The 25,450-nt window shown below is 37.2% G+C and overlaps 2 protein-coding genes across 5 annotated transcripts; both read left to right on the top strand.

The window, feature by feature from the left end:
- Window positions 1-2,627: 2,627 nt before the first annotated feature.
- Window positions 2,628-15,634, top strand: limk1b (LIM domain kinase 1b). Of its 2 annotated transcripts, XM_079898805.1 has the most exons (16): window positions 2,628-2,841; window positions 8,380-8,518; window positions 9,472-9,581; window positions 9,697-9,864; window positions 9,962-10,067; window positions 10,163-10,347; window positions 11,921-12,110; window positions 12,202-12,288; window positions 12,367-12,498; window positions 12,620-12,679; window positions 13,332-13,397; window positions 13,481-13,640; window positions 13,741-13,796; window positions 13,881-14,038; window positions 14,131-14,348; window positions 14,739-15,634. In XM_079898805.1, exons 1-15 carry the CDS (start codon window positions 2,792-2,794, stop codon window positions 14,312-14,314), a joined length of 1,851 nt encoding a protein of 616 aa, XP_079754931.1. In that variant the 5' UTR covers window positions 2,628-2,791; the 3' UTR covers window positions 14,315-14,348; window positions 14,739-15,634. The 2 variants fall into 2 exon arrangements, with proteins under 2 accessions (XP_079754931.1, XP_079754930.1); XM_079898804.1 differs by having other exon boundaries at window positions 14,131-15,634.
- LOC307174720 (septin-4) lies at window positions 15,626-25,215 on the top strand. 3 transcript variants are annotated; one of them, XM_079898806.1, is made up of 12 exons: window positions 15,626-15,701; window positions 18,337-18,387; window positions 18,689-18,907; window positions 19,045-19,129; window positions 19,441-19,527; window positions 19,662-19,785; window positions 23,131-23,265; window positions 23,352-23,469; window positions 23,618-23,716; window positions 24,521-24,617; window positions 24,911-25,050; window positions 25,150-25,215. In XM_079898806.1, exons 2-12 carry the CDS (start codon window positions 18,355-18,357, stop codon window positions 25,159-25,161), a joined length of 1,149 nt encoding a protein of 382 aa, XP_079754932.1. In that variant the 5' UTR covers window positions 15,626-15,701; window positions 18,337-18,354; the 3' UTR covers window positions 25,162-25,215. The 3 variants fall into 3 exon arrangements, with proteins under 3 accessions (XP_079754932.1, XP_079754933.1, XP_079754934.1); XM_079898807.1 differs by having other exon boundaries at window positions 15,627-15,701; window positions 23,618-23,710; XM_079898808.1 differs by lacking the exons at window positions 24,911-25,050; window positions 25,150-25,215 and having other exon boundaries at window positions 15,632-15,701; window positions 23,618-23,729; window positions 24,521-24,611.
- Window positions 25,216-25,450: the final 235 nt, after the last annotated feature.

The raw sequence follows: 25,450 nt of genomic DNA, 5'->3' as shown, positions 1-25,450 counted from the left end.
TACCTCAGGAACTTGAAGCGGTTTCTTTTCTAGTATCCTGACCCTACCTTGTTTTTGTTTGTTTGTTTTAACATAACTCTTATTAAATTAAAATGTTGGGTTTTTAAGAGTATCTATGCATTTAACCTAACTCATTTTGGTGTTTGTGTGTTGTGAATGATGTAGGCTATCTGTGTTTGTATAAGTGCAACTATTCAAATGTGACCTGAAAGTATGATAGAAGCAATTCTTCTAGTGAATCGCTTCACATTGTTTACCTTTTTGTTCTTCACTTTTATGCACTTGTTACTTTTGTGAAAGTCCAACCAGTTCACATGTTTGTATGATCTTTGATTTTATTTGGGCCTTTTATCCATCATCTACATTTCTAAAAAATAAATTGTAAAACAAAAACATGTTTTTGTTTTCATTCACAATCTACTCCTAAAATGCAGGGCTAATTTTGGGACACATGAAAAGGCATGTGGGATTTTGGTTTTAAAAAATTTAATATTTAAAATTAAATTTGACAAATGTTTTCTGTGGGTTTTATCACCAAAACTAAAATTCCAGTAATGTAATATATGTAATAATTTTATTTATATATCATTTATATGCAATGCAGTGAAGGCAAATTTTAACTGAAAGGTTGAACTGTGTTCTCAGGACAAGGGTATTTTTTTATAAATGTCAGCTCGGGGCAAGTTGTCACATATTTTGAATTTTTAAAGCTACAATGTGTAATTTTTAAAGTTGATTCTTAGCAAAAAACAATTTGTTCTTTCAAAATGATATGTGCTCATTAATGTGTAATTACTTCTACCAACTAATCAAGTATTCTCGTAAGCGTAGAATCTGCCATTCAGAATACATACGAGCAAGTCGCTCGAATGGCGGCAGCCATGTTGCACCTCCATCTTGAAAATACATTAGCCAAAGAGGGACATACCTGGAAATTCAAGCTTCGCCTTTCGCGTTTTTACACTCAGTGGCACCGTGACGAATGCGAGGGGGAGATTACTCACGACTGCCGGCGGATTTGAAATAATACGGCCACCGTATGAGTTAAAACGCCCTCGGAATGGGAGGGGCTAGAAAGTCATATTCAGTTGGTAGTCATAAACAATTTCACGCTAGATGGGAGAAAATCCTACACAGTGTAGCTTTAAACAATTGACCTCTTTTTTGCCCAACACAACAATTTGAGTTTTTTAGATGTTTATACCATGTTTCATAACACTTTACAATAAGGTCCCAATTAGTTAATGCATTGAATAACATTAAAGGTAGGGTAGGTAATTTCGGAGAGGCTAGCAATAATAGCGAGCTATCTTTGAAAGCATAAGAACCCATCCTTCCTTCAGAGCGTCTCCAAAGCCACGCCTCCTTTAAAACACATGTACAGCAGCGCCTGCAACACATCGCGAGAACAAGAGATGGCGTTAAACTACCTTATGTCTCAAAACACATAACATTACAATAATAATGAACATAAATGACTTTAAGAGCTCTTACTTGTACCACCTGACTGCAGGAGATTCGTTTCGGCATTGATAGTGTTAACACAGAAACCCATAAATCCGAGTCTGAGGACATGAACAGCTCCGTAGAATGTCACGGGTTTTTAGGTGGAATCCCACGGGTTGCCATCTCGTAATTACAGTTATGACATGGCGTGAATGCAGCATAAGCTTGTTGTTTTGTTTCAGGAGGAACTGTAAAAGGCGGTGACTGTCTGTCTACAACTCTGCATAGCCTTAAGGAACACGCTGGCGTGTGAGCAGGTGTGCAGAGGAATGTAAATACATATGTTAACAGGCAGGTAGGACATCGTATCATTGTATTCGGACCTAATGCAATGATTGGACGAACATTTTTTGGTCCTGTGACTTCCACAGAATATGTACATGTTTTAATAGTCAGGCCACTTCTATTATTGATTGTTGTCAGGATGTGAAGAGAGTTTCAATCAGTATAACAACAAGTGTTTATAAATCAAATCGCCTACCATACCTTTAACTGATAATGAGCAATTCATTTGTTAAAGTATTTATTCGTCTTTGTTAATGTTAGTTAATAAAAAAATGCATCTGTTCATTTTTAGTTCATGTTAACTCAGGTACATTAAATAATAAAAACAGATACAACTTTAACATTAACCAAGGTTTAACAAATGCTTTAGAAGTGTTTTGCATTTTAGGTTAGTTAGTAGTTAATGCTAACTACTAACTAACTAGGCAATAACAAATAGAACCTTATTGTAAAGTGTTTCGGCCAATATAGCTTTTCAGAGTATTTTAGATTACACCAGTTTTAATTCTGACAGCAAACATTCTTTCGAGAAATAGAAATTGCTTCGCTGGTTCCACTCCTGATGCAAGTGGTCCAGAAACAAATATTTGGCGAGTCGTTCCAAAGCAAGATCCTTTCACAATTTCTCTCGCATGAACACACTAACACAAACCCTCTCTTCATGAATGATTTAAATGCAGGTCTCTGCTCGGTCATATAGTTTATGATGGCGATCATCAGGTGACACTGCTCGGTAACACTATCCTCCGACAGTGTTATTTCTGCAGACCAAAGCAGTTGAAGAAGGTGAGCTAAAGTTAGGAGGGGTGGGAGGGATTTGAGTCTCTTGGCAGGAAATAGAGTAGTGTTCAATTGCTCAGTGATGCATAATGTAGATATGAAAGAAAAACTTTTCGAGTCTGTTTTGCAACTGTTTTCCTCTCCTCCCACTTCACTCCACTCCACCCCTGAAATGAGCGGGTGTCAGTAAGAGGACTAGTAGAGCTGTACCACTGCTGCTATGCTCAAGTCTTGTCAGGACCTGTATTGCCGGAGAGGAGGGAAGGCAAGGTAAAATTTGACTCGTTTTGTTTACTAGTTAAGTTTTCTCAGAAATTTCTATTTCTTTTTCTCGTCTTTTTCCTTCGTTTCTTTAAAATGGACTCACATCTATGGTTTTAGTGATGTTGCTACATGCCTCTCAGAGCATTTCTTGTCAAAACAAAAACAGGAACTTCTTTGTCAACAGTCTTCTTTCAGATCGTCACAAGATTACATGATTCTTGGACTCGTTAAATACGAGCTTAAATACAAAACTTTGTTACTGTATTAGATGTGCTGTAATGTTGTGGTCTTGTGAGCTGGGTTGAGTCCACTTTGACATAGTCAACAAAAGCACAATTGTGTTTGTGTTTATGTAAATACATAAAAAGAATTCAGACTTTGTTTCACTCCCGTTCTGTCCACTCCTACTTCTCTACTGAGAATCTAGTTTTAACAAAGTGACGCAGAAGAATGATAACACTTTTAGATAGAATTTTGCAGTTCATTACAATGTACAGGTAAACTTGTATAAAGAGGAATTATAAATGAGTTTTTAGTTTCCACTGAATTCTAACTGTTAAAATGCAGTGTTACTAGTGGACTAGTGGATGAAATCTGCAAAGTATCAAAGCATATTTTAGTTAAATCAAGAGTTTCCACATTTAACAGAACTTGAGCAATTAAAAGTGAAAAGTATTTAACTTTAAAATTAGGTCATATTAGTTACCAATATATATTGCATTAACTAACATTAACTAACTATGAGGAATACATTTGTTACAGTATTTATTCATCTTTGTTAACATTAAAATACAATGTTAATTGTTAGTTCATGTTAGCACAGGTCCATTAAATAACATTAACATAAATGCTTTAAAAGTATTTTTCATTGTTAGTTCATGTTAACTAATAAAGTTACCTAATATGAACAAATGGAACCTTATTATAAAGTGTTTCCTTAACTTTTAAAATGCACTGTTGAAGAGACTCTCAAACTCAAACCAGTTCAATTACAATTCACACAAAATGTTACTCAGAAACCATTTATTTATTTGAGATGAGAAAGTTTTTAGTAATGAATTAATAATATGCTGCAAAACTTTGTACCCAGAAGGTCTATGAGTAAAAAAATATGATTCTTGTGCTTGGAAATGTAATTGAGTAAACGTGCAAGTACTTAGGTTTCAGTAGCACTCAAGTAAAGTGCAAATTCTCCAAAGTAATACTTAATGGGATAGTTCACCCAAAAATGAAAATGTTGTCATCATTTACTCACCCTCATGTTGTACCAAACCTGTATGAATTTCTTTCTTCTGCTGAACACAAAAGAAGATATTTTGAAGAAGTTGGGTAACCAAACAGTTGATCGGCCCCATTGACTTCCATAGTATATTTGTTTCTCCATACTATGGAAGTCTATGGGGCCCATCAGCTTTTTGGTTACCCACATTCCTCATAAGAAACTCATACAGGTTTGGAACAACTTGAGGGTGAGCAAATGATGACAGAATTTTCATTTTTGGGTGAACTATCGCTTTAAGTATACTAATGGAGCACAATTACTGTACTTTACACCCCTGCTTTTCTGCTCTCTGTTTGCTATGTTTAAGACTTCATGGTGTGTGCTTACGTGTGTGTGTGTACACAAGTGTATTTGTGCGTATGTGTTTCCGTGAAAGGGCTGAATATTATTGAATGGAAGGATGGAAGAGCAGATAACCACCAGCTGTGGAACACATGACAGGCATCCTGCTCAGATGTTGTTGAAAGAGAGGAAAAGCCCCTGGAATTCGCTCTAGCATTTTATTTTATTTTATTCAACTCAGGCCAGTTCTTTCAGGGGTAGCATAGTTGAATCCAAAGGATAATGTGTGACGCAGAATGAATGAGAAATAGACCTTTTAATAAACACAAAGAGTGATAGCATACACATACCAACAGAACATTAACACATGACAATGAACTGAAGCAAGAGAGGGCTTAAATACACTGAGGAAGATAATCAACGGAACATGAAACAGGTGTGAACTAATTAGAAACCATGACAGCTAATGAATGACTTGGGCTGCGTTCCAGTCCACTTTTAGACACACACTTGGGAACTTCCCTAAACACTTCCCCTCGGGGGAATCCCTGCCGCCATTTTGAAGTGCGTTCCACTTCGTGAAGTGGACGAGGGAAGTTTATATGGGTTGCGTTCCAGTCCAAAATTGTCATGACCTTCACTCGCTAACTTCCCTCCGTCTTGATCACTCGAATGTACGTCATTGCTGACGTTGCACGAGTGCCCACTACTGGTGGAAATTGCAATGGGCTGAATTGGAACGTCCTAAGCCCTTGATCACTTGAAATCAGCTGTGGAGTTGATTTATTATTTAAAAAAAAATGTCCCTTTAAGAATATGTTTAAAGCAGCATCCAAATGTTTATAGGTGTGTTTGGGTTGTTTTAAATAAATAAAAATATATAATTAATATATCATAGAGTTGTCTGTTGTGGTGGTGATTAGACGAGCTCTGTGGTGACGTCCCAATCGTACTGCATTGTGGGACATATAGGTACATATGAAGTAGACAAAATCGAGTCAAAATCGAGGGAACGAGGGTCTGTCCATATAAACTTACCTCGTCCACTTCACGAAGTGGAACGCACTTCAAAATGGCGGCAGGGATTCCCCCGAGGGGAAGTGCTTAGGGAAGTTTGCAAGTGCGTGTCTAAAAGTGGACTGGAACGCAGCCCCAGACAGACCCTTGTTCCCTCTATTTTGACATACTTCATATGTACACTTCAGGCACCTATATGTCCCACAATGCAGTACGATTGTGACGTCACCACAGATCTTGTCTAATCACCACCACAACAAACAACTATTATATTAATTATAATTTTTTTTTATTTAAAACAACCCAAACACACCTATATACATTTGGATGCTGCATTAAACAAATTCTTAAAGGGAAAAAATAATAATAATAATAAATCAACTCCATAGCTGATTTCAAGTGATCAACGGTTAGGACGTTTCAATTCAGCCCATTGCAGTTTCCGCCAGTAGTGGGCACTCGTGCAACGTAAGCAATGACGTACATCCGAGTGAACGAGACAAAGGGAAGTTAGCAAGTGAAGGGCATGACAATTTTGGACTGGAATGCAGCCTAGAACTTTAACTAAACTAAACTAAACAAGACAGAGAAACAAACTAAACATGACCATGACACGTTCATACAAAGAAAGATAACTATATTAGCTTTCACACCAAGGTACGATATTGTTCTGTTTATTATAAGCATGCAGCAGATCTGTTGCCTACCGCTTTAAATGCTCAAGCTCCTTAAAGAAGGATGCTTAAACCAGTCTGACTGGCTGTAAATGCTTTTATCGTTCATCAGCTGGAAAAAAAAAGTTCTGAAAGAGATTCCAAAGAAATCGTTCCTCTGTGCCCTTATCGTTGTTGTGGACTCTGCTATTCTTTTATATTTAGAACGATTTTTAAAGCTATCTTTATCGTCATATTATCATCCTTGGTGTGAATGGGCCTTTAACAATAATTAATCCTAGAATGTAAAACTTGCACAGATGCATAAAGGAGGTCAAAATGACCTGTTTTGGAATTAATGGTTTTCTTCCACACACCAAAAAAAAATAAAAAAAATAGGTGTTGTATTAAAGGTGCTCTAAGTGATGTTGGGTGACGTCACTTCTTGTTGACGTTTAAAGTATTGTTAAACAAAACTGAGGCTAGCTAAGACCCTTCCTCCTCCTCATCCGCGCACTAACCCCCCAAACCACACCCTAAATCCTTCTTGTCGGTTATTGGCTGGAACAGTTTGTTATGTTTCGTGGTGCGGGTGAGCCCAGTTTCTTTTTCTTGCCATTTGTGGAGCCTGGGGTGTCTACAGAGACCGCGTTTTTTTATAGTGTGTTCAGGTGACAGGCAGCTAGCAGATAGTGAGGAGAGGTTTGCTGTATGTGACAAAAAATGTTTTGGCCTAAAAAACACGTGACATCGCTTAGAGCACCTTTAATGAAATAATTAAAATAATTGATGATACAGAAACATGTCTATCTGTCCTTTTTCCTTTTCCATTGCAAAAGATGAAATGTACTCTTTTTTTTGAATGCAGTTGTACTTTTTCTAAACAAACTCTAAACTAAATTAGATCTACTGTAAAGTATATTCTAGTCTAACTCTGAACCTTCACTCCCCACATATCTCTCCAGACCATGTGAAAATGATCTTTTCAGACAGAGGCAGAACATTTCACTTAAGATTGTTGCACCTTTCTAAGCATAACCGAGTTTGCACCTCTTCCTTTGTTTGGGCCTTCAGCTGTCCTTTCCTGTGGCCTTTCTCTACTCAACATCTGAAATTGCATACTGTCTGAGTGGGTTATACATTTGATGAGTAAATTCATGACTTCTAAAAGAAAAATGCATGTGTTGTGTATAGTATAATATTATCGAGCATGAATGTGTGAATGCAATCTAAATTTAGGCTACTCCATCCATTGCCATGTTGACATGCCATGTATGCCACTCACGACTCCTCTCTCTGGCCTCATGGGATAGTGAAGTGTCCATTGGATGTTAACTTCAGAATCTTGTCAGAAATAGTAGGCTAGTTCATCCAGGTACTTTATTTGCCTAATGTTTTATTAAAACGGTACTACTACTCATCTCACATGTTGCTTTTCACCGACTGTACATAGTAGGGAGATATACATATTTACACACAAGGTTGGTGTCTGAGACAAATTCTTAGCTCAAAAAATCAAGTCAAATTTTTTTTAAGTAATCCATAAAGTAAAAATGTATCCAAAAATACTGTGTTGGGTCAAAATTCCACAGGAAATGAGTACAGGTCAATTTGACCCCCTTTATGCATTCTTGGAGTAGTGATACAAAAAAAATGTTTCGCACCCTATGACCAAGAAACATGAAAAGTCATTAATGAGGGGCAGACTTTTTTTTTTTTTTTTGAAGAATCCGTGGAACATCAAATAAATAGATATTTTCATTGATAAAATCACAGAATCACAGCGTGCTGGGTCAATTTGACTGCCTTTATGCATTCTAGAGTTAAGAGCATGAAACTCTAGATGGGGCAGTCTGACAGGTCCTCAACTCAGGTCTCTTTAGGGCAATGCTGATTGGTTCCTGCTGTATCAGTAGCCAATGAGCTCACTGCTCAACCTTCAAATACTTGGTTAGCATTTGCTATAGCAGTGCAGCGCGCTTTCAGAAACCCTCCACCTTCCCCAGCTCCACCTGTATAGATCTGCCACGGGTAATATTAATGTGCACTATACTGTACAGGAGCAGCATGTCTTACTTGCTCTCAACAGTGTGTTGTGTATTGGCAGTAGCAAGTCCTGTACTTGCTCTGCAGCTGCTGCAATAAACAACAGCACCAGCAATAACAGCGCAGCAGATCTATTCCGCCAAGACCAAATATATCAACATGGTCATTTCCATTACCATGCCAAACACTTCGAGAGTCGTCATGACAGAACTATGTATATATAATCTTTTATTATTTCTCTCTCTTTTTCTCTCTTTTTGTTAGGTGTTGTGAATGTAATTCTGTTCTTTCGCACTGGTACTATGAAAGAGATGGACAGTTCTTCTGTAAGAAAGATTACTGTTCACGATTTGGGGAGCAGTGCCACGGCTGCTCAGAGTCTATCACCACCGGTCTCATTATGGTAAGAAGCTAGAACATTACATTGATAATGAAATTCATAAACATTATAAATGTGTGATTAGAGGTGGAACTGATTTGATGAACAGTATATCGGTACCATATACACTGAAAAGAAATTGCCATAGGATTTACTTTTTGTAAATTTCACAAATATTTACAAAGAAATGGCAGGTAACACATTGAATTCTGAAGGAGACTGAAATAGTATTTTCTTGTAAAATATTCTCCAATGTTTACAACCACAAAAAAATTTTTTTTACAATGTAGTTTATTAGTATTGGCTGATATTGGATATTTGTGCATGCTCATTTCCTCTATTTTTACATTTAGATTACCTTTGTTGTCATCTAATAATGTTTAATTAAAGTTCATCTTTAAAAAACACTATTAATTGAATAACACTGTTAAACATAAACTTTAACCAAGCATTTTATACTTATCTATTATATAATTATCAAGCATTTTATACTTATCTATTATATAATTATCAGCTCCTAATGCCTAGAAAGTAGCATCCCCATGTCTGAGTGCCGCTAAGTATTTACACTAACAAGACATCTGTGAATAATCTGTTTTCCCGAAAGCAATGGAATTTACCAGAACAGACTGGATCACTGGGCGTGAACCCAGTGGATTCAGGAATGCATGCATTCTTTTAGAAGATTACACAATCAAACAACAGTTCACTCACTGAACGGCAACAGTAATTTGATCTCTCATCTTGAGATGATTAGCTTGGAGTTTTTGTGTTTTGTCGCTGTTTCCTTTGACCTGAGGGCAGATGAGGTGAACCCTCCCACCGGAATCTCACTTCCTTTCATTGTGCTTGCTTCACTTCTGTAGAATGATGTCATCCGCCCTGTTCCACCTCAACACCTCCGTCACTGTTTCAGCTGAGTACAAGAGTACTAGAACATAATAGACTGACTTTGCCTTTTCCTTCCATCTCTGCAGGTGGCTGGAAAGCATAAATACCACCCCGAGTGTTTTCTCTGTGAAAGCTGCGGCATATTCATTGGAGATGGCGATTCTTTCTCCCTAGTGGATTATACCAATTTATACTGGTTGGTTTTTGTCAAATCATTTTATTACACACTGATCTTGTGAGGATTTTTGATGGAAAAGTTCCTCCGTTTTGTCTGGTTTATGATCTATGTCTCTTTTCTTCTCCTCTCTTAGTGGACATTGTCATTACCAGAAGGTTTCGACGCAGCATTCGTCAGAAAAATGTTCACAGTTTCCACATACAGTGACATCGATGTCATTTCCTCCCTCTGCAGAAAGTAGGCAAGGTTTATCCTTCACTGTGGAGAAGATTGATGCAGACCATTTGATCACCGTGTCTCAGTGAGTCATTATTTTAGACACAATCACAACTAAAAATATGACTATATTCAATCAATATTGATAGTTTCTTTCCCAAAAAAATTCCCATGTGAGACAGGCTGGACTTGCATAACCTGAGCCCGGAGGTTAAGCCCTTAATCCATGTTGGAGATAGGATTCTTGAGATCAATGGAATCTCTGTCCAGAACATTCCACTCAGTGAGGTCGGTCCAGTGACTGAGATAAGACAATAATACAGATAATCTGCATGACGCATCTCATTTCACCATTTTTCCTTTTATCTCTTCATTTTTAACAGATAGATCTGGTGATTCATGACACAGAGCATTGGCTACAAATCACGATTGAACATGACCCTAAAAACCTCACAAAACAGGAGGACCTATCTGGCCTGCTGGGAGAAGAACTGGACAAGCCTGGAAAACTAGGTTTATTTTCCCTTCCCAGCAGCAGACGAATAAGCTCTCGATCCACAAATATTCTGTACGAATTTTGGTTCTATCAGTTTTTAATTTTCTTTTACATGTGAAACTAAAAGTGTTTTCTGATAATACGTTTTTTCTTGCTTTCAGGTAAAAATATCTAAACATCTAAGCAAAATAATTTTTTTGAGAAGCAAAATTAGGCTGATTTTCAGATAATGCATCCTGAATTAATTAAGTTTTTCCCCCTCAGTGATCATTTTTGTTATTTACATTTTTTTTAAATTACACTTAAAACAAGAAAAAAATTTATTCATGATATATTCTCTGAAAACAACTCTCAATATCTTAAAGGGATAGTTCACCCAAAAACTAAAAAATCAGCCATGATTTACTCGCACTCGTGTCATTCCAAACCCATAAGAGTTTGGTTAATCATCCAAACACATATTAAGATATTTTCAGTGAAACCTGAGAGGTTTCTGTCCATCTATTAAAAGTCCTGTTAACCAAAACTAAGAAGATACTAAAAAGGTCATAAAGATGATGTAAAAATAAATTCATATTTCAGTTCAAGTCTTTTGAAGAGATACATTCACTTTATGTAATGAACAGTTAAATTTAGGCTTTTATTCACATATAAAAACACATGTATAAAGTACATTAGTCGCCATGATTTTGATAAGCAAGTCATGTTCCTGGGTCAACATATTTTATTCATCCTGGAACAACATTCCCATCCGAAAATTTTATCACAACCATAAAACTAGGGAAATTATAGGTGAATCACACTGATATAGAAGCACCTAACCCTGATTGTAAGCCTAAACTTTAACCGTAAACTTGTCCCTCAAATCTGATTGGTTGATTGAAAAGTCGTTCCAGGTCAGGATCAACAAAGATGTTGATCCAGGAGCATGTTGTGCGTTCACCAAAGCACATCACATATGGTAAACATGGAAGCTCATGCATGCATCAAGCACTAGAAAACCTTATTGGTTCTTGTGCATCACACACACACACGTTTGAGCTTCTGTGTTTTCCATATGTGAGGTATGTGTGTCGCTTATTGTTTGGATGTAAATAAAAGCCTGAATGTAACTGTTCATAATATAAAGCGATCATATCTCTTCACAAGACTTGCATTAAACCAATGTTTTTTTTAGATCTTCTAAGTTTTGACAGAAGACTCTCAGGTTTCATTAAAATATAAAAATTTGGGTTTCGAAGGGGTTTGGAATGAGTTTTTGGATTAACTATCCCTTTAAAGTATTTTTGCTTTTCATGTAGGCTATTTTTAAAGGGTGTTTAGAGATTTTTGCTGGATAACAGGACTAAAAATAAGAAAATGTAAATGTTATTTGATTAAAAAATCAGAAGCTTTTGTAATGCTGTATACAAATACATCCCTCTGTATTTGCATAAAAAGTTCAGCTATCTTAAATTCCCTACTTTTAAAAACCCACCATACAGGTTTGTGAATGCTATATATTTCCCATATGAATTCTCCCTATTCAAAATCCTAGTTTAGTATCAAAACATTTTTTGGTTAATATGAAAAAATATGATTAAAAAAGGTCATATTTCTGTCATGCGCTTACTAACATTGTTAATTTCTTTGTCTGCCTCTGCAGGCGCAGCTGCAGCATTGATAAAGCTCCATGCTCGCAACGTCACGCCGCACTTCTTTCCCATAGAAGAGACATTAATCGATCAGAGTCTCTGCGCTTTGACGCTTTGGACAAAACACAACGTATCTTCCGCCCATCCGACCTAATATATGGCGAGGTTTTGGGAAAAGGCTGTTTTGGACAAGCCATAAAGGTAAAGCAATGAGTCTGGCTGGGCTGACTAATACATTTGAGATCACAAACTATTACCAGATTACAAAAAACTGCTTCCTTTGGGTTGTCAGGTGACACATTTGGAAACAGGCGAGGTCATGGTGATTAAGGAGCTTCTTCAGTTTGATGATGAGACTCAGAAGACATTCCTGAAAGAGGTTTGTTGTAGTTTTTACTTTCTCAGACACCTAAGCAGCAGATTGATTGTTTTCTAATAAAAACTTACTTGGCTCCAGGTCAAAGTAATGAGATGCCTGGAACATCCTAATGTCTTGAAATTCATCGGCATTCTCTACAAAGACAAACGGCTGAACCTGATCTCTGAGTATGTGCAAGGAGGAACGCTGAGGGACACCATCCAGAAGATGGTTTGATCTGTTTTTGTCTTTCCTGGATATACTTTCTTTGCATGAAGTCCATATGTTACTTGGCAAAAAGCATTTTCTTGTGGTTCTGAGTGAGTAAACTCATTTATGTGTCATAATTTAGGACTGGGATCACCCTTGGAAACTTAGAGTGAGCTATGCCAAGGACATTGCCGCTGGAATGGTACGTAATTAAGAGCGATGAGTGTTTGCAGAATATTAGAGATCAAATGTGAAGAAAACATTGAGTTTTAAATGTACAAGCAGTACATTACTATCCAACTTCTATAGTACTTCTATCTTGCGCCCTATGCCTTATTTCTTTAATGTAAAGACATGTCTTGACTGGGAATACAAATCTGAAGCTAAAGTTTAGTTAGCATCCAAATATGAAAGCTGTTTTACCATATCTATACATATAATGTATGTATATACTAGGGCTGTCAAACGATTAATCGCGATTAATCGCATCCAAAATAAAAGTTTGTTTTTTTACATAATATACAGTATATGTGTGTGTACGGTGTATAATTATTTTCTATATATAAATACACACACATGCATGTATATACTTAAGAAATATTTGCATGTATATACTGTGTATATATATTTATATTATATATAATTTATATTATATATAAATATTTTATATATAAATAACACATTTTTCTTAAATATATATGTATGTGTGTGTATTTATATATAGAAAATAATTATACTCCATACACACACATATAGTATGTAAACACAAACTTTTATTTTGGATGCGATTAATCGCGATTAATCGTTTGACAGCCCTAGTACATACATTAATTTGTTCTCTCTGTCCAATAAAGGCTTACCTACATTCAATGAATATCATCCATCGGGATCTGAACTCGCACAACTGCTTTGTTCGAAAGGTCAGAGTACATGTCAATACTCATAAACTAGAGCATGTCTTTAAACGAACTGAATTGTGTGACAGTGCTAGTTTTACTCACAGAACCAGACAGTGGTTGTTGCCGACTTTGGTTTGGCCCAGCTTGTGAAGGAAGAGAAGACGTCCTCTCCTGGACTAATGTCCAAATTGAACAAGCTTTGTCGTAAAAAGCGGTATACGGTGGTGGGGAACCCCTACTGGATGGCACCAGAAATGATCCAAGGTATGAATCCGCTATCAAAGTAATAAGATTGACAGGGTAGAAATGACTCCATTTAATTGTGACTTTTTTTGTACATACTAATAGTATTTCTTACCTGCAGGAAAAGTCTACGATGAACACGTTGACATTTTCTCATTCGGGATTGTGCTTTGTGAGGTAGACTTATATATTTCCCTACTTTTAGTCATCATTTTGATTTAAAAAATAGGCCTATAACTGAAAATATATTTCCCATAACAGATTATCGGAAGAGTATATGCTGATCCGGATTACCTCCCTCGTACGCAGGAGTTTGGATTGAATGTGGATGAATTCCTGGAGCGCTTCTGCTTCAAAGAATGTCCTGAAGCTTTCTTTCCCATTGCAGTTCTGTGTTGTGCCTTGGAGGCTGAAAAACGGTGATTGTCATTTACTAATCTACATAACCCTACTACAAACTACATTTTATTTGCTGAAACGTGGCATTTTTTTTTCGTATTCTTTTCTATAGTCCCATTTTTGCCAAATTAGAGGAGTGGCTGGAGAACCTTCATATGCACTTGGAGATGAGACTTCCTCTGATGTCGGAAGTGGATAAGATCCGCCAAGCATTTTGGGAGAACCACAGCCAGCCAAAACAAACTTATGGGATTCCTTCGAAACAAATGGACAACTCAGCGTTAGGCCGAAGCTGAGACTTGGCATGCTTATATAGTAGGGTGAACATACGTCCTCTTTTTCCAGGACATGTCCGGCCAGGATTTTGAGATCGCCCAAAATATCCGGGATTCGGCTTTTGCTTTTTATCGCCATTTATTTTGTTTACATGCACACCTTTTGATTCAATAGGACTGAATTAATTCCGATTGGTGAATCTGAATGTAGTGTTTACATGAACGCTAAACAAGTGATTGGTTGATGTGTGTTTTAACATTGCTAAGAAAATTCCTGTGTTTTCGTCTCGGTCGGGATCCGTGTGAAGCAAAATGCATGACCTGCAAAGCTGGCACGTACGTGTCAGTGTCAAATAATGTAATAATGTAAACATAATGAATGGTGACTGTAGAAAGCAAAAACCGAATCCCGGACATTTTGGGCGATCTCGAAAATCCTGGCCAGACATGTCCTGGAAAAACAGGACGTATGGTCACCCTATTATATAGCAGACAACAGTATTTTCATTACAGTGACCCCACTTAAATATGAATGCCATTACATGCTTCTCTCAGTGAATTCACTTTTATGAGCCATTTTTTTGCAATGCCTTTTACTCGTTTTGTCTTAATTTTAAAAAGAATATCTATTGTTTTATGATTTAAAACTTATTTTTGTGAAATGTTTTGCTTGATATGTTTGTGGTATAATAATTAATTAGAATAAATGTCATTTTATATTATGTTTTCTTATGTAATGCAAAGACATTCGTACATTTTAAAGTCCCCCTGTAGTCAATCATCAATCAGCAGATCACCAAAATGACATGTTTCTCGGAGATCCATTTGTTGAAGATGATTACAAGGTAGTTTGTGATGTCAGAAACACCAGCGATTTCACACCCCATTTTTGAGACTGTCTTTGGTTCACTGCAGATTTAAGGAGAAAATACTCAGAAGTGGAGCTGACTTATGAGTTTACACATGATTTGTCTTAAAGCATATTAAAAACACCACATAGACTGATAGACATAAACAATATTAAAACCTTGATTTTTCACCACAGGGGGACTTTAAATATATTGGGGTCGCTGCATATGTTTGACAAGCTATTGGTTGTACAATCTGCTGCAATAATTTGATCTCAGACACAAAGGTGCTAGATTGTTCTTGAGAACAACAGTATTATAAATTTAAGATAAAAAAAAATATTTTATAAAAAAAGTACGATTGTACATCTCATTTTAATTTATAATTTTTTTTTTTTTCATTTATGTAGCTGTATGCCTAATTGTGTTACACGTGTCAGAAACTGTGAAAGTCCATGGCGGAACGAATAAATGTCATGTTTTCATTTGATTTCGTTTGAGTCGACGGTTTAACGGTTCATTTCGGTCACCGAAACAGATGCAAGTAGGATCCTTTACAAGTAGGAAATGCTACAATTATTTCATAAATTTACAATTATTTTACACATTTACCACTGTCTGTCGGACATTTTACAGCCGATAAACTCTTATGTTGTTTTGAACTGTAATTTGTAACGAGTTGAGTTGGTTGACGGGACATGGTTTTGCTACACTAACCATAGTCCAGTCATTTTAAGCCAAAATGGGGGTCCACCTTGAACAAATTGCAACAGAAGCAAACTCAACTGATTTTGTATCCTCAATATGTCCTGGGTAAGGAAAAAAAAAAGTCCCGAAGAATCCCATTAGGGGAAAGTTTCGAAAAAGACCCAAATATAGCCTATTCATAATCATACGCCTAACGTTATTCATTCTTTTTCTCATGTGAATAGGGTAAAAATTTTAACCTTTAGATATCACCATGAAAATTACTGAGTTGATTACTTACATCAAGACAAACAAAAAATGTATTACAAGTTTTTTTAAAATTGTTTGTTAACATGGACAAACGGTGCATAATCTAATTAAGTATGCTAATAAATACCACAACAGATCTAAACATGACTGGGTAGCTGCTATAGCCAGGTGAAAATGTCTTGTTGAATCTTGTTGATATATAACAGTACAGTAAAATACTTAATGTTAAAAGTCTGAATGGAACCCATTTAGGCTACCCATGACATTAATGCATAGAGGCAGGAAGAAGATACTTTAAACCAGCCTTTATTAATTATTATTGCAGAGATGGGGTTTGGGGCTGGATCCGTGGGACTGTTTCTGGGGATTCACTTTTTATTTTACTTACCTTTTGTCTTCTGCATTCTCCTTACCATTGTCTCCTGTTCTTCCCTCAGACTTGTCCCCCAGAAACAGTCCCACGGACCCAGCCCCAAACCCAATCTCTTAAAAATTAATAAAGGCTGGTTTAAAGTACTTCTTCCTGACTCTATGTATTAATGTTATGGGTAGCCTAAATGGGTTCCATTCAGACCTTAACATTAATTATTTTACTGTTATATGTCAACAAGATTCAACAAGACATTTTCACCTGGCTATACCCAATGTTTAGATCTGTTGTGGTATTTATGCAAATTAGCACATACGTAATTAGATTATGCACCGTTTGTCCATGTTAACAAACTAATTTTTGTTTGTCTTGATGTAAGTAATCAACTCAGTAATTTTCATGGTGATATCTAAAGGTTACAATTTTTACCCTATTCACATAAGAAAAAGAATGAATAGGCGTATGAATAGGGTATATTTTGGTCTTTTTCGAAACTTTCCCCTAATGGGATTCTTCGGGCCTTTTTTTTCTTACTCTGGACATATTGAGGATACAAAATCAGTTGAGTTTGCTTCTGTTGCAATTTGTTCAACCTTTTTTCATAAAATGACTGGACTAATAGTTAACCATGGTATTTGTGGAAAAACTGGTTCGGCTATACAAATTAAAATCAATCTGCCCCAAAAAAACATGGTTACTACACTTTTACTATAATATAAATATATATTTTTATTATTTATTTTTTTACTATAATAAACTACATGAAAAAAAAAACATGGTTACTACACTTTTACTATAATATATATATATATATATATATATTTTTTTTTTTTTTTTTTTTTTAATGGGGAGTTCATCGCAAGCTCATTCCTTTAGGCAAAACTAGCATAATAATACTGCCTTCACATGCTATCGGAAATTTCCTACATCCCACTTCTGAAGTCCTGATTACGAGTTCTTCGCATTACATTTGGACTTGAGAGGGCGTTTATTTTCAATTATCTTTAACTAGTTAGTCCAAGTGTGTGCTGCACACTGGTGGTGGTTGAGGAGAGACCCCCTGATATGACTGTAAAGCGCTTCGGGTGTACAGCAGGCTAACGTTACATATCAAAGTATCACTAGGATACATACAGTGCTATGCATAAGTTTAGACACCCATGCTAAAGTTGACTAAAAAGAGGAATAAAAAATTATCTTTTGGAAATTGAACTTAATGCCTTAATTTAAAAAATTAGGAAACATCCAACCTTTAAGGACACCAATTTTCTTTGTGAATGAATAATGTATCGTAAATAAATAAATGTTCTTCCTTAAAATACAGGGTGCATAAGTTTGGACACCCCTATGTTAAATTCCCATAGAGGCAGGCAGATTTTTATTTTTAAAGGCCAGTTACTTCATGGATCCAGGATACTATGCATCCTGATAAAGTTTCCTTGGCCTTTGGAATTAAAATAGCCCCACATCATCACATAACCTTTACCATACCTAGAGATTGGCATGGGGTACTTTCCATAAGATCATCTCTCAATGCAAATCAAACTAGCTATTAGGCTAACTGAAATAAAACCATGCCAATCTCTAGGTATGGTGAAGGCTGTGTGATGATGTGCAGCTATTTTAAGCTGTGCAGATGATTTTTTATTCCTCTTTTTAGTCAACTTTAGTATGGGTGTCTAAACTTATGCATAGCACTGTATCTGATGTATCACTAGGTTTGGATTTAGTCACAAGGTTATTAAATGAACTTGAATGGGAAATAAGAGGTTAGCTAATTTTAGCCTAATCACTGCATATTTTAAAACATCATATCACCACAAACATAAAAACAGTAAAGTCTAACAGCGTCTATTAAAAATCCACAGTGTCTATTAATCTTCTAGATGGTTTACAGATTGAGGACATCAACCTTCAAGGTATCAATACATATGTTAAATGTTTATGTTTGTGATTCAAATAAATGTTCTTTAATCTTACAGCAAATTGCTGTTGTTATAGAGAATAAACACTGTATGCTATATAGTAAGTGTCAAGGAAATGATTAACATTATTATTGTGTCTATATCCCATGCCACATCATCTTACCATGAATATCTGCCTTAGTTGAGGAGGTAGGTCATATAATTGCATTAAAAAGCTTTAAAACAATTTAGGAATAAGTATGTACTCAGTGTAAGCTGTCAATCACCACATTCAATCGATCTGCCTTTCTGCTAGTTTTCCCTAATGCTGGATGACTCTGGAATGGAGAGTCTCCCCATGGATCCTGACACTTCTCTACTTGACTCCACTCAAGCAGAGGACGAAGATAAATGTATCCTTTGCTCTGACGCATTCTGCTCATCCTCATCTCCTCATGAACAAAAGACTCGTCCCATTGATGAGAAATCACCTCTTAGACGCAAGGGCTGCTTTGACCCGTATGACTCCTCAGAGGTATAGTAACACACATGCGGAAGTGTCTTATTTGATCAAAAATACAGGAAAAAATAAATTGTGAAATAGTATTACACATTTAAAAAAGACGGATGATGGGATATACCGTACAGATCATTTTTTATTGTCCCTCCCAGGAATATGTTGGTGTTGTGACACTGCCGAACCAAGTCCGACAGAAAGCGGTGAAAAAAGGATTTGTGTTCAATCTGATGGTTGTTGGTAAGAAACACAAACTATACTGTTTTTGAAAGAAGTCTCTTATGCTCAGTGTCACATGATCCTTCAGAAATCATTCAAATATGCTGATTTGCTGCTCAAGAAACATTTATTATTATTATCAATGTTGAAAACTGTTGAAACGTTTGAAATGTTTAAAGTTTAAAACCTTTTTTTTTTCAGGATTCTTTAAAAGTTTAAAATATGAATATACATTTTTTCATAACAATGTAAAAGTCTTTACAGTCAATGCACGTTTTATGAACTAAACTTTAATCTTAAAATTATTTATTATTTTAATTATTATTGTTTAGGTGAGTCTGGCTTAGGCAAATCCACTCTTGTCAACAGCCTTTTCCTCACAAACCTCTATACGGACAGATGCATGCCTGATGTTTCAGGTACGCTTAACATTACTAAACAGAAATTGTATTCATTCTACTTATAAAAGCAGTGCTGAATTAATTAAGGACAAGGCATCCAAAACTCATGCAGAGAAGATCTGTTGTGAAATGCATCCATTTCTGTCTCACAGAGAAGATAGCTCGGACAGTGTCAATAACAAAGAGCACCGTAGACATTGTAGAAGAGGGAGTGAATCTAAGGCTTACTGTTATCGACACCCCTGGATTTGGAGATGCCATTAATAATAATGAAAGGTACTTAAGTGTTAAAGTTGCACTGTCATTTTTTGTTTATGTTGCACTTGTTGATATTGAACTTGTACATTTAGACATTTACATTTTATCAGGTTAAACTTTTGATTATTAATCACTCAAACCTGTATCTAAACGTCTCACCGTCGGTCGCGCACATCCGCCATGTTTTGTAGTTTTTAAACACTTTTTACTCGTGTTTGTACTTCTGAATCCAAAGCGCAATGGGTTGTGGGCAAAATCTACCGGAAATAGTAGATCATCCACAGACTTTTGATATAGTTTTCAACATACTATGCTTTGGGACACACTTATTCTAATCTCACATACTATTTAGAATGCAGGGTCTTACTTCAGCGATAAAAACAAAAAAATGAAACACAAATATGATGTTTATCTAAAGTCATTTTTGCTTATTAGTATGGTTGAATTGGGTCATCGAAGGTCAGCAGCAAAGACATTGGTTAATAAAGTGTGTTTAAATATGTAAAGTATATTTGTGTAATTTAACATTTAATTATTGCAGGTTTGCGTAATATTCTAAGTTTGCACTTAACTGTTTTTATTCATTTTGATGAATAGGGAATCTGTTCTGTGCAAGTGAGAAGAGTAAATGCTCACATTTAGTTCAGAACTACAAAAAGCATCATGTTCACACAGCGCACACAACGCCTTGTCACGATACACAAATGGAAAAGGTAGATCCAATTGCAGTATTTTATTGGGTAATCCGTATTCGTAATCCAGTCCAGGCAAGGGTCAAAATCCATACAGGCAATCCAAAAACAAGAACAAAAACAAGAAACAAGCAAGAACAAAACAAGAAACAAGAAGCAAGAAACCTCAGGAAGTGGTGTGACATTAAACAAGGACTCCATAACAAACACTGAAACAGCAAGGGTATAAATACACAGAAACTAACAAGGTGACGGGAAACAGCTGTGTGCAATGATCAATGAATAGACAGAACAGGATGATGGGAAATGTAGTCAAATGAGTGAATGACACCGTGGAGGAAGAGGACCTCTAGTGTTTACCCGGGGAACACAAACCAGACACTGTGACATTACTCCCCCTCTACAGAGCGGCTACCAGACGCTCCATAACAAACAAAACAAGAGTCCAGGAGGGAGGTGAAATGGTGGAATATCAGGGGGAGGGATGGAGGGCCAGGTCCATGGAGGGGAATGGGAAACGGGATGGATGGCTCAACAGGTGACTCGGGTGGAGTAGGTCGTGCAGTCGGCCAGGGCTGAAACGACAGTCCATCGGGTGACCAGGGCGGAGACGACAGTCCATCGAGCGACCAGGGTGGAGACTTATCCTCGGGCGGCCAGGGCAAAGCAGGCTGTGCCGACGGCCAGGGCAGAAACGTCAGTTCATCGGGCGGCCAGGGCGGAGACTTTCCCTCAGGCGGCCATGGCGGAGACGACCCTTCGGGCAGCCACAGCGGAGACGACCCCTCGGGCGGCCATGGCGGAGGAACAGGAACAGACACCGGCTCAGGAACAGGAACAGACACTGGCTCAGGAACAGCAACAGACACCGGCTCTGCGGCGGCCATCTTGTCCGGAGACACTGGCTCGGCGGCAGCCATCTTGTCCGGAGACACTGGATTGGCAGACGTGACCTGAACAGTCTCTGGATCAGCAGACGTGACCTGAACAGTCTCTGGATCGGCAGACGTGACGTGAACAGTCTCTGGATCGGCAGACGTGACGTGAACAGTCTCTGGATCGGCAGACGTGACGTGAACAGTCTCTGGATCGGCAGACGTGACGTGAACAGTCTCGGGATCGGCAGACGTGACGTGAACAGTCTCGGGATCGGCAGAACTCATGTGCTTCCTCCATGCATGCAGAACCACCAATGCATAAAAAAGGAAGACAGCTCTCTTGGCCGTGGCAGGACTGATGGTGGGCAGCTCCGGGGCGACAGCGGGCTGCACGGGCACGGCCTCCGGGACGACAACGGGCTGTTCCGGGACGGCCTCCGGGTCTTGAGGGACGGTGGACGCCTGCTTCCTCCTCCTCCTCCGTTTATGATGGTGAGGTGCAGGCTCTGGGCTGGATGGGACCCCCTGGACCACCGGGTTAAACCCTGGCTCAGACTTGGAACCGCTGGACAGCTCTGGTTCGGGGCTGAAAAGAGGCCGAAGCGGAGAGTGGTGTCAGGGTTCATATCTACCACCTCCTCCCCTGCGGCCTCCACGGGTCCCAGGAAACCTGGCCAGACGGGTTCCCTCAAAAAATTGTCTATGGACAGGCGTGTTAATTGACCAGGTGTCTACTGTGCTGACGGAAGGGGGTTCAGGGGAGCTGACCGCCATGGTCTCCTCAGTCTTACGAGCCCACAAGGCAAAACACTTGAATAGCGTCATACGAGGCTCCGACTCTCCAGATCGAGAAATCCCACTCTGCTGCATTCTCCTCTTCCCAGTAGTAGGGGGAAGGATACGGAAACCCGCACTGCTGGATCTAGACATGATGGAGTCCTTCTGTCACGATACACACATGGAAAAGTTAGATCCAATTGCAGTATTTTATTGGGTAATCCGTATCCAGTCCAGGCAAGGGTCAAAATCCATACAGGCAATCCAGAAACAAGAAACAAGAAACAAGAAACCTCAGGAAGTGGTGTGACATTAAACAAGGACTCCATAACAAACACTGAAACAGCAAGGGTATAAATACACAGAAACTAACAAGGTGACGGGAAACAGCTGTGTGCAATGATCAATGAATAGACAGAACAGGATGATGGGAAATGTAGTCAAATGAGTGAATGACACCGTGGAGGAAGAGGACCTCTAGTGTTTACCCGGGGAACACAAACCAGACACTGTGACACGCCTCTGCATTTCAATCACTATTTCTCTCAACATGGGGACAGGAGAGCTGTCAGTCAATACATTGTAAAACAAAGTAACTTGAGTTACTTATTTGAAAAAGTAACTTCGATATTTTTTTTGTAAATTTAAAAGTAATGCATTACTTAACTAGTTACTTGAAAAAAGTAATCTGATTACGTAACTCGCATAACTTGTAATGCGTTACCCCAACATTGGCTTCTGGCATAAAATTCAGGTCATCATGTGAGCTTTTATTAGGTTATGTGACTGTATTAATTTAAACATAGTTAAGTACTATTAATAATAAATGTGTTTTTTTTAAATGAGGAAGCAATTCTTTAAATATTTTGATGTGTTGTTGCCATCAAACAGCTGAAAAGCTTTTTCAGAAATATCAAGCTTTATTTTTCTACTTTTACTCTTAATGAGTGACCGCCTGTTAACAGGAATTAGTACACATTCCAAGGTCTTTATTTAGACATTGGTTTTGGTTCCAGCTGGAAGGCTGCAGTTCATTATGTAGACCAGCAGATGGAGAAGTACCGCAGAGATGAGATCGGGCTGAACCGTAAAAACATTAGGGACAACAGAGTGCACTGCTGTTTGTACTTCATCTCACCTCATGGCCATGGGTAAGACATCTTCTCAACACAGGATTTCAGTAACCATAAACATATAGACTGAAGTCAGTTAACAGATGTCCTTTGGGCTGTCTCAGTCTCAAACCAATAGATGTGAACTTCATGAAGGCCCTGGATCAGAAGGTCAACATTGTGCCTGTGCTGGCTAAAGCAGACAGCCTCACTCCAAAAGACACATGCAATATGAAAGCCAAGGTGAGAATTAACATGTACTAAAAATCTGGGAAAGCCTACTTGGATGTTTCAAAAACTGTATCATATAGATATTTTGAGAACATGACTTCCAATGTCAACAACCACCACCAGATCTGCAATCTGTGATGTATTGCATTTGTTTCCATAGATTTTGAAAGAAATTGACCAAAACAAAATCAAGATCTTCCAGGTCCCAGATTGTGATCATAGTAATGATCCCTTCAGGCAGTTGGTTCTAGAGGTAAAGGTCAGCACTACAGGTCACTATTATTTTCTTTTGGAAATAAGTCACAGATTTTGCTTTTTGCTTTTTAAAAATAAGTCGTGACATCAAGTTGTTTTCTCCCTGTGAAAAAGAAGAACACTTGAGCACAAAAAATAACATACTTAAAAAAAATGTATTGGTTATTTACAATTAAAACAAGATATATTATAGTTTCAATTTATATTAACTGCAATTAGTTGAACTGTGACCCACTTAAGAATAGGATTTAAGTCCATCTTTATATGTTAATTACATAATTACTTCTATTGTTTTTGAAATATGGTGAAATGTACTTTTAATCACAAGCATTTATAGTAAACTAAAATATACATTAATGTCATTTCTATTGAAACTTGTGTCATGTATTTAAATATATTTTTAATTACACATTTGTAATAATGAAGTTGCAATTTAATACATTTAAAATATATCTCCATTAAATGTAATATCGGATAATACACGACAGTCCTTTTAATGTGTTAGTCAACACATCAATATATGTACTTCTTTAAAGTACAAAAAAAGTTTATTAAAACGTAATGATTTAAAGTTTTTATTTGACATATAAAGTGCACTTTTTAAAAGTGTGTCATGACAGTGTACTCCCTTTAGTTATTTCATTAATATTATATTATCTGCAAGTACAGTTTTTTAAAAATATACTTTTAAAATTTGACATTCAATACAATTAAGAGTACTTTTTCACAAGGGTTTAGCTTGTTGGCTTTTGTTATTTTATATAATCCTTTTGTGACAGCTCTACAATTTTTCCATGTCTTCTCATAGAGAAGTATGCCTTTTGCTGTTATTGGGAGTAATACAGTAGTAGAGAGAGATGGCAGAAGAGTTCGAGCTCGTGCCTATCCATGGGGGATTGCAGAGGGTATGTTCACTCGCACCATCAGATGTTACATTTATACTTGATATACATTTAAGATAACAGGAATAGATCACTCAAAAATAGAAATTATTTCACTGTGTCTGTCGTTATAATGTTGTTTCCAATCTGTATGAAATGCATGGAAGAAACTGTGAAGGATTACGCTGCTCTTTCCCATACAAAGAGGAAGAGACCTAATTTTTTATGTTCAAAATCTTGGAAAATAGCAGAGAGGTTGTATATGGTGGGTATACTGTATGTATGTAACAACATATGTGCTCTTTTCTCTCCAATAGTTGAGAATCCATCTCACAATGATTTTGTGCATCTGAGGAACATGTTGATCCGCACAAACATGCAGGACCTGAAACACACCACTCACTATGTGTTGTATGAGAACTATCGTATAAATTGCCTGTGCAAGAACCCGTGCTTGGTAAATAAAAAAATAATCAAAAATTGTTTATCCTTTAGCACTGAGAGAATTTCATAAGCTTTTTAGTAATATTAACTTATTTTTTATTTTCACCAATAGGAGAATGTGTAAGGATTTGCCAGCTGGATTACAGAAGAGGACAACACGTGTCCACGTAAACCCCTAGAAAAAAAATTGTATATTTAAAAATTAAACTGTTGAATGTTGAAAGGAGGAGTATAGCAATTATCCTGCTAATGTACTAGGCCTGACAATTTACCAGCCAATTACATTCATTTTAAAATTAATATTGTATATTTTTTAACACAGAATAAAAACATAACCATTACTCTGTCGAATGTTTGAGCTATTTATATTGCTTTGAGGTGTGTGACATTTTTTGCATATCTAAGGTCAATGA

This window comes from Squalius cephalus, assembly GCF_949319135.1.
Source record: "Squalius cephalus genome assembly, chromosome: 17".
Taxonomy (NCBI): Eukaryota; Metazoa; Chordata; class Actinopteri; order Cypriniformes; family Leuciscidae; genus Squalius; species Squalius cephalus.
This window is presented reverse-complemented; position numbering and strand designations above follow the sequence as displayed.

Coding starts and splice junctions, on each gene's coding strand:
- LOC307174720 (XM_079898806.1), top strand. CDS start 18,355: ATGGTTTACAGATTGAGGACATCAACCTTCAAG. Junction 18,388..18,688: donor TGAGGACATCAACCTTCAAG/GTATCAATACAT, acceptor CCTTTCTGCTAG/TTTTCCCTAATGCTGGATGA. Junction 23,470..23,617: donor CATGCAATATGAAAGCCAAG/GTGAGAATTAAC, acceptor TTGTTTCCATAG/ATTTTGAAAGAAATTGACCA.
- limk1b (XM_079898805.1), top strand. CDS start 2,792: ATGCTCAAGTCTTGTCAGGACCTGTATTGCCGGAGAGGAGGGAAGGCA. Junction 2,842..8,379: donor CGGAGAGGAGGGAAGGCAAG/GTAAAATTTGAC, acceptor TCTTTTTGTTAG/GTGTTGTGAATGTAATTCTG. Junction 14,039..14,130: donor GCCTTGGAGGCTGAAAAACG/GTGATTGTCATT, acceptor TCTTTTCTATAG/TCCCATTTTTGCCAAATTAG.